This window comes from Andrena cerasifolii, chromosome 1, assembly GCF_050908995.1.
Source record: "Andrena cerasifolii isolate SP2316 chromosome 1, iyAndCera1_principal, whole genome shotgun sequence".
NCBI lineage: Eukaryota > Metazoa > Arthropoda > Insecta > Hymenoptera > Andrenidae > Andrena > Andrena cerasifolii.
Window position 1 is genome coordinate 26,277,586 of NC_135118.1, and position 13,293 is coordinate 26,290,878.

Genomic DNA, 13,293 nt, shown 5'->3' on the forward strand with positions numbered 1-13,293 from the left:
GGTCACTATTCGATAATTGGGCAGAAAATAGTTTTTGCAGTAAAAGTTCCTATTTAATAACAAAAATAGATACCGTATTGTGCTCTGGATGTAGATTTCGTACTATTTTTTATTATTTTAAGTAGAAAACAGGTGATTAGGTTTAGGGTCAAGTAAATGATCGTCGTGTCCGAATTTCTACTCACTAAAATTTTAGCAACACAACTGAGCAGAAATTGGGACGATCACCTTATCTATATAAATAAAAATGAAAATGTTCGTTTGTTGAAAATCTTAAATCTCCGAAAGTTCTTCATCGATTGCTTTGAAATTTTTACACAACTGGTGTTTTTATATACCTACTATTAAATAGATGTCACACCTGTGACAGGTAAAAGCATGTTTTTTCTTTTAAAACAGACCCACAGTAACGCGTGGCAGGGTGCAGCTAGTAATACATAAACAAGCAAGTAGAATTTCCCAAATAATGCGCTGCTAGAACAAAAGCGTTCTCAATCTATCACCCTAACTTCGATCGACTGATTCTTTTACCGCGACTTAAATTGACCAACAAGCTTCACACATCTCGCTCAAATGGAGCTACAAATGTATCTGCTGTCGACATAATTCCTCTGTATCAACTAGCCCCGGTCCTCCCCTACCTATTAAGGATTCGTTCGAAAGTCCCTCGAAGCAGTATTAAATGCCCCAAACTTCTCTCACAAAACATCCCACTTCGGGCATCACCCCTCAGCTTCCCTAAATCGACGTTAACCCTTTTCAAAGCTATCATCTTCCCCGAGCACAGTCCTTCCGAATCTGAATTCGGGATGTTCATGCTGCCCGAGCAGACCGCCTCTCTCCACCGCGTTATCCCCGCGATCATCCGAGTTTGCACTCACTCGACCGATTCCCAAGCCCGCAATTTCAATGCGATCGGAGAATGGACCGTGAAGGGAGCATCCGTTCCGCCGTTGGACACGAATACGCGGCTCTGAATGATGAATTTCGGCCAGCTTTTTGACGGATGCGCCTCCCGATTGAATCGCACGCGAACGGGCCCCGCCGCCGGCCAATCTTATTTCTATCCCACGGTACGACGCTTTTCTCTCCGCGCCGGGTGAGACGATGCAGGCCGCGTACATATATACTATCAGTAGAGGCGGGATGGCGGAGAAATAGAGGGGCCATTCTGGAATCATACTAGATATCGTCGTCCAATCGTATTCCCCGTGTTCGCTTATCCTATTCCGTCCTGTCCCATCCTAGCCCGCGCCGCTGCTTCTATCCAACATTCATCGGGCGCATGTAATACCCCCCGGGTTGCTCGCTATTTCACCCCCTCCCCCCACCCACCCCCCGGCCGTTTCTCAAGCGGCGCGGCGGCTCTCCGTGCTCGTGCGCGATTTTGTTAAAAATACGAGAACTGCCGTTCTCCGCCACCCCCTCCCGCCCGAGAGAGTGATCGCGGGACGCTTTTGAACGCATAAAATCTAAGTAGCTCGGAGCCTCTCATTTATATAAAGGGGCAGGCTCCGACCGTAAATAGAGACGCATGGAGGATCGAATAGCCCCCAACGACCGGCCGATAAATCGGTCCACGTTGCAGGACAGCAATTGCGCTCGGGGTTCTTTCCACTCGCCTCTCGTTCTTTACGTTCGATCATCGGAATTTACGGCCCCTCCGCCTTCCTGGCTATTCTACCTGGTATCGCAGTGCTCGTTCCGCGACACGTACCGAGAAATCATCGTTGATCGTTGGCGGGGCTTGAGAGGGGATGTCAGCGTGGGAGGGGTGCTGAGAGGGTGTCCCGCGGATTTGAATAGTAATCGCTGCGATGTCTCGTGAATTTGTTTAGCAGAGCTGGTGTTAGTCCGTGGTGATTTATCTTTGTGTTGATGATGGTAGAGGAGTCTTGAAAATAAAGGCGCTTTGTGGATAAATTCTTCATTTATTTAATACGTAGGTACTGTGATTAACATTATTCGCATTTTTCGTTTATTTATGAATGTAGATTATGCGAGGACGAAGTTGATAATATTCTGGAAGTTTCGGATACCGCGGAGTATTTGTCAAGTTTTAAACGATTTTCGGATTCAGCCGCGGAGAGCAGGGGTGGTTTGTAAGCTCGGTAAATGCGCTGGATTCGAGTGCGCGTCGCTCTTCGTTTTCGCAACCGACCGAGCGTTTCCCAATGAAATCTTATTTTCACGAGATTGCAGACGCAATTTTATGGCAACTGGGAAATAAGGAAGCCAAGAGTTTCCGTTTATTGAGCGCCTTTTCCGTGCCCCTTGAGGCTGGCAACCTGGCGGCGAGTACAGCTGCGTTCGGTAGATTCTTCGCGTGTTTCTACGGCAGCCAATTAACTTGCAATTAGCGTGTGATTCGTTAATTTTGCACATTTCGTTGGCGCAAAGGCATCTTTGAAGCACGAAGGAAATGAAGGCAGCCAGAAGGGCGAGTGCTATTCGGAAACAAAAGGGTACGTGCCGCCGACGGTGATTAAACTGTGATTAAACTTGTTGCGTAATAACGGTCAAGTGTGCATGCGCCCGTTTACAACAATGTCGAAAATTGCCCATTCTACTTTTACATTTGAAAGGACGCGAGGTGGGGTTAGACTGATCCATTTTCAAATTCAAGCAATTCCATTAAAATCGCGTAACACAGCTCGCGCGAAGTCACCACTGACCATTTCGCCCAGCGTTCAATTGCAATATAATTGCAATTAAAAAAAAAAGAGAAAATAAAAACTCACATCCGCGTGGTATCGCCCAGGGGTTTCCCACTGTCCGCGAGTCATCGATCTCGTTTAATTAGAATCTCCGTCCGATATTCCAATTTCCTTGTAAAGGATCACGAGGCAAGCGGCGCGTGGCTGATCCAAAAAGCTCGGTAATATTTAATTTTAATGGTGGCACCTATCGTGGGGCCAGCTGCTGTACGATCTGGTCATCCGCTCGGACGCGCTCGCGAGAAAGAGACAGGCATTATACATTTTATTTGGCCTGCCGCCGAGTGACGTATTTGGGCCCCATTCACGTTTCGTCGGCAGCCGGTCTGCCATTTTTCGAGCAATCGCTCACGATCCACCTAGTGTTCCTGATTTCTCCATATTTTTTGTTTCTCGAGAAATCAGAGATGAGATCATATTTCTCGAGAATTCTCGAGAAATTGAATAAAATATTGGAAAATTATATTTTTGGAATAATGTTGATAATATCTATCAAAAACACAAGAAAACTTTCACTAAATGAATATTCCTGTCTAATTTAGACAAAACTTGTGTAAATGAAAAATAGATATTAAATGTAATTGGTAAATTTATTTATTTAATACAAAGAAGAATGCTGCCATTTGGCACTTGTACTTCTTCTGTGGCGGGCTACATATTCTCCTGTAATTAGTACTACATAATGTGTGAAATCTCCACAAAATTACCTTTTTTAAAAAAAAACTGTCGTAAATTTATTATCTGCTATATTTAGCTTTGCAAAACTAATGATATACAAAAATTGCGGCAATTATAACAAAGGCTGTTTATACAAACAAAAAAATCTATTAAATAATATTAAGCAGATATATTTTTATACAAATTAGTATTTCAATACGAATAATTATTTTATTCGAAATACTTGGCGCTGCGCCCCGAATTGGTGTTGCTAAACTGAATAAATATGTGTAAATTGCATTAAAATCTTTTTCTTTCTTTCTTGTTCCAGCGGTGTCTTGTCCTGTTTTATTTATTAACCAAGCCAATTAACATTTTTTTGGTTTCGCAGCGCCAAGTATTTTGAATAAAATATTTATTCGTATTAAAATATTTATTTGTACAAAAATATATCTGCTTAATATTATTTAATACATATTTTCCTTTGTATAAATAGCCATTGTGATAATTGGCGCAATTTTTGTATATCATTAGTTTTGTAAAGCTAAATATAGCACATAATAAATTTACGACAGGTATTTTCGTTCGCCTACGCGCGCGCTTATACTTGGCGCGCATTTTGTGCCTTTTTTTAAAAAAGGTAATTTTGTGGAGATACTTTATAACCGCGCGCACCTGAATCCGCAGCCCCTGCCCCGTGTAATTCGGTTCTCCTCGGGACGTAGCCGCGCGTCACTGCCGCTTATTTCGCTGTCCGTACACGTCGAACGCCCGTCCCATTCCTGGCATGTGCGTTCCTCGGAGGAGGACAGCGCGCGACCAGCCTCCAGCGTGCACATCCCGCAGGAATACAGGGGGGGTGGGGGGAAAATAAGGGAAATCCTTTTGTGCCTTTTGCTCCTTGCGCGCCATACGTGTTTCCAGGATAAAGCGCGACGGGTTTGGGGGACAGGGTGCCCCGGCGTGTCTGGATTTTCCCCCGTGCTGCTCGATTTAGAAACGTGCGCCCCGCGCATACGGTAGCCTTGTTATTGTATTATGCAGATACGGGGGACATGTTAATACTCGTAAGCAACGGTTACGATAAGTCGACGGGAAATGGGACCTCTAGGTTATAGGGTAAGGAATGGTATTGGTGCGTGTCGGTTTGCTACCATCGTTTGGCGTGGCAAATAAATGACTAACATTTTATAAGTATTGCTATTGAGGTTTAGTTAACTGGTCGCTGTTGCTTGATATTCAAATTTTATTCGGTTCTGAATGCCCTTTTGCTTAAGGGGAGCCCTATTTACGACGCTAGGAATAAAGTGATGCTTGGGAATTTTTTTCTAAGAAACTGTTAAGCGGATCTTTTCCAAACTTTCAGGGTATTTTAGTTCACATTCAAACAATAAACAATAATTTTTTTGTTACAAAGAGTTCGGTAGAAATGGAGATATTTGAACATGTTCGTTAGGACTCGCGCGCCGGAGTCGCAAATTTGCGATTACAATAGTGGCCCCAATTCTTCCCTGAAATAAAAAAAACAGGATTTTCTTATTCCCAGTATAATTACATTGTCGATGAACCTAACAAACGAAGAAAAAGGTAAAAGTTAGCAAATTGGTGGGACTTGAAAGAAAAAGTTACGATTTCGTACTATTTATGGAAACAGAGTTGTTCAATTCAATTTACTTATCAAAGTTTTAGGTCCATCGATAATGTGATTATACTAGAAATAAGAAAATCCTTGGTTTTTTTATTTCAGCGAAGAATTGGGGCCACCATTATAGTCACAAATTTGCAACTCCGGCGCGCGAGTCCTAACGAACGTGATTATATATATATGTATGTATCTCCATTTCTACCGAACACTTTGTACCGAAAAAATTAATTCTTATTGTTTGAAAATGAACTAAAACACCCTGAAAGTTTGGAAAAGATCCGCTTAACAGTTTCTTAGAAAAAAATTCCCAAGTATCACCTTATTCCTAGCGTCTTAAATAGGACTCCCCCTTAATTGTCGATACACTTTATTTTCTCTTTTCGGTTTCTTGTTGATTCCAATGTTTGCAGTAGTATGTGCATACGTTTATTGAATGCTTGAAGTGGTAGGATACATTTGGTGGAAATATTAGTCAGGGTGTGGCGAGATACATATTTAAATGGTTGAGTGGATCGTAGGCTAGTAGAATGTACTGTGTATGGTCAGCCCTGTTTAGTAGATAGAGTCAATATTTCAATCAACTCCGTCAGTGATGGGAGATTTGTTGAATTCGATTCGTCGCGTGCCAGTTGATGCGTTAAAAATAATATTTAATAGTCGAGTTTCTTGATTTATTCAGAGTTTACATTTATGTACATCGGTGTCTTTATATCTAACAACAACGGAGCGCAGTCCTCTCGAAATTAATATCTCTAATTACGATCCCCTTTTATTCTTCTTGGAGAAGAATCCAGAAGACGACACCTGACCTTGAGATTATCTTCTTCTGTATAACTACCTATACGAAGTAAAAGTCTGAAGAAGAGCTCGCGAACAGAACCGTCTACGTCCCAAGTCTTTCTCCTCATTCAAAATTCCCAAAGAACAAAGTTTGCGTTTCGTCTACTGTTACACCAGCGCGCAAGAATATTTTCAATAAACTTATCATACTTTCGGGAACAGAGGAACTCCGTCGGTAGACAAGCACTTATACACAGCACCGTATGTTACGCAAGATTCTTCCAGTCTGGAGACTTCTGTCTTGCAGAATATTTTGAAGAATTCTCGTAAGCTGCTTAGCCTGTGGAGCCTCGTCCGTCAGAGACTAAGCAGCGCACTCCCTCAAATACTTGGCCGAAATAGAACAGGACTGGGTCGATCCAGCGTAATGTTCTCCAAGATTTTTAGGGTATAGCTACGGCGACTGAATAACGCGGATGTAAGTTTCCCCGATCCGAGTGGAAAAATATTATTCGGCGGATAAGTCTTTTATCGTTCCTTGAAAAATTCCTAGGCGACCATCCCCAGGCACAGATTCGATTGTCTCTCTTTTTTTTTCAGCCCCTGGGAGCGAGCGTGTATGCGAGAGAGGGTGGCGGGGAGAAAAAGAGAGGCAATTTAAGAGGAGAAGGCAAGAGGGACAGGAATGAAATACGATGGACGAACACGAGCGGTAAGAGCACTTCCTTCCTGGACCTATGAAAACATAGTTTTCTCTGCTCTTCAATACACACGTACGTGGCTACATAGCGAGCCTCTGTGTATGATGCACGAGGTATCCATTAATATCACCACAAGCTGTACGTTCACTTTAATATCTCACCAAGAACAGCTCTGAGTCACTTAATGTTGTTTCCGTTGAGACATCAGTTTTCAGATTGGATGTTGTACATTTAGTTTCGTACAAATCCATTTAATACTCACTCGTTCTTTGCCCTTTAAAGCCCACGCTATGTCTGTGTTGCAATTTTAATGTGCGCCTTGATTGCGCGACAATCAAGTCGTGGAATCGGACAGGGGTAAACGTAAACACGTTTGCTAGGGGCAAGACACGGGACTCGAAGAAAAACGTGAGAAAATAAACACGTCTGCCTCGCGTAGAGTCGTAAGGAGCGCATATACTGCTCGACACTAGCTTTGCCGAATATATGATTAAGATACATTAATTGAAACATAAATGTCCAAGAAAATCATATACAGTTTTTTTAAAAATCGTGTAGGAAGTAAGTAAAACAGAGAAAACAATTTGAATACACTTTATATACGACTTTAGAAAATTTATAACGAGGGCTAATTTATTGCGATACATTTTTAATTAAATGATTTTTATTCAACTTCAATCCTCTGTTTGTTTGGTTTAAATCTGGAAACTCAATTTTAACCCACTTTCAACTATCCAATAGATTTGAAACTGTGCAGGCATACGTAGTTTTGAAGACATTAGAACATTTTGAAAAACAAATTAATCCCCGTGGGAGTGAAAAAATTGCATCCCCTACAATTATAATCCATAACCACGAATCCATTCACTTCAATCGACATTAAATCAGCCTATAACCACAAATCAAAACTTAGGCACTACAAGGTAAGTAATAAAAAAATATATATAAAAAAGGATTTGTAAGTTAAACGATTTTATTTAACTTGATCAAAAATGCACTAAAAACTAAAAAATAATTTAAATAAAATCGTGGGGCTGGATATTTCATAACAGGGTATGAATGAATTTCATATAGAATGAAGCGTCGAAGTGAGCGATGAAAAACGATGAAATATCCTGCCCCACGATTTTATTTATATTAATTTTTAGTTTTTAATCCATTTTTGCTGAAATTAAATAAAATCGTTTATTTTAAAAATCTTTTTTTTTATACATTCTTTTTATTACTTCGACGATGAAGTTTGTTGCTTTGAGTAGTCACTTGTTTACTGATTCTTAAATTTGAAACAGTAGGCCATGTTCTTCTAACAAATAATTGATAATTTACAACAAAACCATCTACAGTCGCATCGGAAAATAATTTGACACTCTTTAAAATCGCATAACTTTTTTAAAATCAGTCCAAACGACCTGAGTCTTTTTTTTAGAAGCTAGCGGAATTAGTTTTCTAGATGACGTGTTTCGTCGTTTTGAAAAAAAATTGCAACTGGTCGGAATAGCGATGAAAATAGTGAAGTTTGTTTTTTCAAATTTTTTTCTGAGCATGTAATGAAAATTCAAAAAACCCGTTTGTAGATTGAAGTAAGTTGTATACATGCTGAAAATTTCATCTAAATTGGTTAACGTTGCTCTGAGCTATAAACGCTTAAATCGTTTAGCGCGAAATTCGCTGATTTCGGGAATTTCGCGATTTTCGACCTTATTCTGCGATCTTTAAACGCGTGTAGCTCACAGCAACGTTAACCGATTTAGATAAAATTTTCAACATGTATACAACTTACTTCAATCCACAAACGGTTTTTTTTTTAATTTTCATTACAGGCTCAGAAAAAAATTTAAAACCAAAAACGAACTTCACTGTTTTCATCACTATTCCGACCAGTTGCAATGTTTTTTAAAACGACGAAACACGTTACCTAGAAAGCTAATTCCGCTAGCTTCTAAAAAAACTCAAGTCGTTTGGACCAATTTAAAAAAAGTTATGCGATTTTAAATAGTGTCAAGTTACTTTCCGCTGCGACTGTATGTATCAGATGATACACTATTTATTTTACACGAATTTCATTTAACTTTTCGCGCGACCGATCGGCAAAAAAGTGTCCAGCAATATACCTCTCTATTCCCATTGATCCACGGAAGAATGCACGGTAGCCTAAAGTGGCATACCGTAGGCAGAGTCTTACTACTTCGATCTGATTGTCGAAATTACGACTTCGCTATACAAACATATCCTCATAATCCAATAAAACTTGGATGTCTACAATTTTCAAGGAGTCGCACATTAGAAGGAAGGCGTCCGGCGCCGATTTTTTCCTCCTTGAAACCTCTTGCTAAGGATACAAATCAGAGAGACACGTATTTTTCTATTTCTACCCAATCTGAATTTTAAGCAGTGAAACAGCTCCTCAGAGTTCGAACACCGGCATTTTTCGAATAAAGTGTTCTGCCGCTATAAACGCCAAATGTCTATGTGTTAACAATTGCAAAAACGGCAATGGAAAAAGTGAGGAATTAAAGAGACCAGTCTCCAAGACGCACCCCTATAATCAAGCTCCCACTTCACTACGCAAAAGTCACTTCCCTGTCGCCCATCACCCTCTGGTGACTCGCCATTTTTTAATCCCCAAGCAAAAGCAATTTCCCAGCTTCGCCCCGATACCTAAACAAATTTTCATAACGTCGGAAATCATCAGTTAGCTCAATCTGGCCTCTCGCCTCGGTATCCACCGTGATACGTGAGGGTAGTACCGAGGTAGTACCGAGGGAGATCCGATAAACCTCTTGCAATAGCACGAAGGCAGCGACAACAAGCTGATATCTACGGATTACGGACACACACGGTATATACTTTATCCTCGCTTCCTATGTGTACACGTATTCACGCTGGCAGGAGCGCGATGCATGTACGCGTGGCGGTGCACTGGTGCGCGTAGCCAGTCCACGTACACATCCGCGGCTGTCTTTCGTATCCTGTATCTTTAGCCAGGGGAAGAGGAAAAGGAGCCCGGAGGAGTTATGAGACGACGGCCATCTTTAGGTATCCTTCCTTCCCTCCCCCGTTCCTTCCTTCCTTCCTTTCTTACGGCCGTCCAAAGAAGCCCCCGGGCTTCCATCGGGGGGAAAACGAGGTCGTGCAGGCGAGTCCTAGCGCCGTAACATTCTCTATCGTTGAGAGCCATACATCATCATCGTGTTCAACGAGAACCAGCCACCTCTAAGTGCCTCGAATCGACCTTCGTGCCACGGTCCTTTTATGCCAGATTCATCCTGGCTTTATCGCGGCTCGTCCCTGGTCCCTCGGCCAGGCCACACCTTTCCACCCCCGCGCGTCCAGCCACGTCCGAAGGGTCTCCACGGGGCCGTACCTTCTCGTTCCCTGATTTTCACTGTCCTGGCCAACGACGCGTTCACCGGCTCCCATCTAGACGTCCGGCCAGATATTCATTTGCCGCGGCGCGACGAGTTGTTCGTTATTTGGAACCGCCCGAGTGTTACCAGCGGCGGCGCCCAGCGGCAAGTTGTTTGCGGTTTCGTTAAAGCGCCTCGTAACGGTTGGTTGTTATCGTCGGATTAGATGAAACGTGCAACCGCGCGGGGGGCATCGGCTAGCGGAAGTAGCGTTTGATAGATAAGAGCGCTGGATCAGCGTTTATCGTTGGACAGTCGGTGGGGTGCAGATCGATTGGTGCACTCTAATTATACGGGGCCAGGGTAATTCGATTACCGTAATCGCGTCGCGGGTAATTGAATGGTTAATTAGATTGATTTAAAATTTCGCTAATTCCAGTGGGCTCGCTTAGCGGATTATGGGGGAGGGGGTGCCTTGAGTGGGTTTGCCGAGGGGTTGCTCCAGGAATTCATATTTCTGAGTGAGCAGGTAAAGGAGGCAGGAAGAATGCGTTGGGAGGCGGTGATACGCGGTCGTTCCTGCACAGAGGTGCTTATCTATGAAAGTGTTCTGTTGTAATTGCAGCGATGATCCTCGCGCAGGCACACGAAAATACCGAGAAAATTGTAAAGCGACGCGTAAAGAGGACGTGCCATTCCTCCGAGTAATTGGGGCTGATTAAAATTCCACGGGGAAGGGCTCCAACATTCTTTTCTGCGTAATGTATGTTAGAGTGGAAGAAACAGTTTGCGATATTATATATGCCCATTATCTCTATAATCTGTTTGGATATTTTGGGGCCCGAGATTCATGGCTGAAATAGTTTCTTAAGGGATCATGCTCAGTCAGTAGGCAGAAAAGAGGGTGGTCTTTGGAAATTTTTTACTCAAAAGCTATAACAGATTTGTCAAAAAATCTTTTTTCCTTTTAAAGATTGCATCTAGTACTGTGCATCGTAATTTTTTTATTTAAAAATATTTACCAATAACTAAGTTATTGTCCATCACTCGAAGGTTCTCTAAAAAAAAGCTTCTGTGGTGACCACTCGAAAGTCGAGCATCTAAAATAAAAAATTCAAAGAATTTACTTATTATATTATATTATATTATCTAGTATTTGAACGACGGATTTTTTCCGATGCTTAGTTTTCTTTTAATTGACGAAAATCAGGCAAGGTTTATGACAAAAATTGAAACTTTTACTTTAAACATCAGCCATTTTTTCCCAAATCAATATTTCGAAAAATCCTTCGTTCAAATACTAGATAATATAATATAATAAGTAAATTCTTTTGAATTTTTTATTTCAGGTGATCGACTTTCGAGCAGCAGTGGTCACCGCAGAAGCCCTTTTTTTAGAGAACCTTCGAATGATGGACAATAACTTAGTTATTGATAAATATTTTTAAATAAAAAAATTACGATGCACAGTACTAGATGCAATCCTTAAAAGGAAAAAAGATTTTCTGAGAAATGTGTTATAGCTTTTGAGTAAAAAATTTCCAAAGACCACCCTTTTTCGGCCTCCTGACTGAGCACGACCCTTTAATTGGTCTCGAAGAATTATTTCATCAACATAGTGTTAGGGAATGTGGAAAATGCACAGGGTCAGTAAAATATTGGTAGCAGTTTTTCTTTTAAAATTCTCAACGAGCTTACACGCTGGTCATTCCCCTAAAATGTACACTTTGATCTTTCAGTCTACCTACCTTCCGCAACATTTATCTGAAAATCTCAGTTTAATCTCATTACCTTCACATACCCCTGGCAGATTACACTTAACCACGTAAATGTGGAGCAAATGGCTAGCCTTCGGTGTACATCTTTGAATTATGAAACTGACATGTTCCCCCGCAGTGGCCTTCGTTCTTGGCCCCCATCTATCCAGTACCAAGTTGTAAAGTTAATTTACATATCACTGTACAATCCCTGGATAATATACATCACGTTTAATATTGCACTCTGTTAAATACTGTGGACTTCTCCGTACCCCGAATGGTTTTGTGCACGCGTATTAATCAGCGGTTTAAAGGGTCGTGCAGTTAGCAATAACACGCGCCCCCTCCCCCTGGGCCTAAAGCATACCCCGCTAATGAGCTCTGTTAATTGTGCGCTGCTAAGCATTCAATATCGCGAACTTTATTAATCGTTGCGCTTCAACAATCCCAGCGCACGACGAGCCGGCCCAATGTGTTTAACGCGCTTCCCCCGCGTTCGGATACAACGCTGGAGTGCATGGTGTTTTACATCGATATCAATTAACCCGCCCCGATTCTACACAGTAGAGTCGACAATAGCTTCGGTTAGCAGATACGATTCTCGTAATCGTCAATGATATCGCGTTTCGAGCACTTACTTGAAACCAGGCGGTTCGCTCCGGTAATGGTAGCCGCGATACTGCTGGTAGGCGATCGAGTGTTCGATAGCTAATTTCACGGACCGCAGAGGTGCTTTCGGAGCAGAAGAAATCGTTAACCCCCGAGGTGTTTGACCAGTGAAGTTCAGCTCTGCTGGCGCTTAGTACACGTTTGTATGTTTAAGCTATTAGTGGTGGAGCAATGGCACATGTATCTTCTTTACTCCCCTCGTCAAGATTTAGAATTTGAACAGAAAAATGTCTCTAATTCATGCGAATACTTCTAAGAACCTCGACGCTATACAGAACCACTCGCCCAGGTCGATATCTTATTCCTCTTCTACTTTCGAAACTAAAAGGATATTAACCCGAGTCTAAACCTCCCTCTATCAAACACACAACCACCCTACTGATATTGTAAACTGGGGTGACTTTGCCCACTTTTGAACTTTAAATAATTTTTTTAGCACTCCTAGTGCGTTAAACTTTTTTTTGAAAAATACTGTGATACGGTAGATGGCGTGTAGATTTAAATAGGTTTTTAAAGAAAATTCTTTACTTAAACGTAGGCTTTTAAAATCCCAAAAACATGGTGGGCAAAGTTACCTGCTCGGTTGGGGTGTCTTTGCCCACGTGAAATTTTTCAGTGAAAACATGCCTAAAACTCATTATTGAGTTATTATTGAGCAATCGTTCTTATTCTAATGGATACATAAGACTAGTATTATCAAAACATGTTTTTTAAAAAAGAAAATATTTTATAAAAGCCTTAAAATGCGCTCTGGGTATTTCACCCCACGCCGAAAACACGTTTTTTTCGTTCCCGGGTCTTCGCTAAGATTCGTCTCGTCGTAATTAAGTACGTTCGCTTTCGGGACGCCTTCCAACGTTTTCTCTAAGTGGTTAAAATATTTTACAACTCTCTCGACACCAACAGCCGCTCTCGCGCGAGAAATATTTTGACACCTTCTTTCGGTCAGTTCCGTTTTGTGTCTTCTCATGAAGCCCAGGTACCAGTCCTGGCCGGGTGTACTGTTAACGAATTTAACAA

At 41.7% G+C, this 13,293-nt stretch overlaps 1 protein-coding gene across 1 annotated transcript in view; it reads left to right on the forward strand.

Moving 5' to 3' along the window:
• LOC143373165 (uncharacterized) overlaps positions 1-13,293 on the forward strand; it is a 57,882-nt gene that overhangs the window by 20,747 nt on the left and 23,842 nt on the right. The window contains exon 2 of the mRNA XM_076820125.1: positions 6,400-6,511. Coding sequence (XP_076676240.1) covers positions 6,400-6,511 — 112 coding nt within the window. The remainder of the gene's footprint in view (positions 1-6,399; positions 6,512-13,293) is intronic.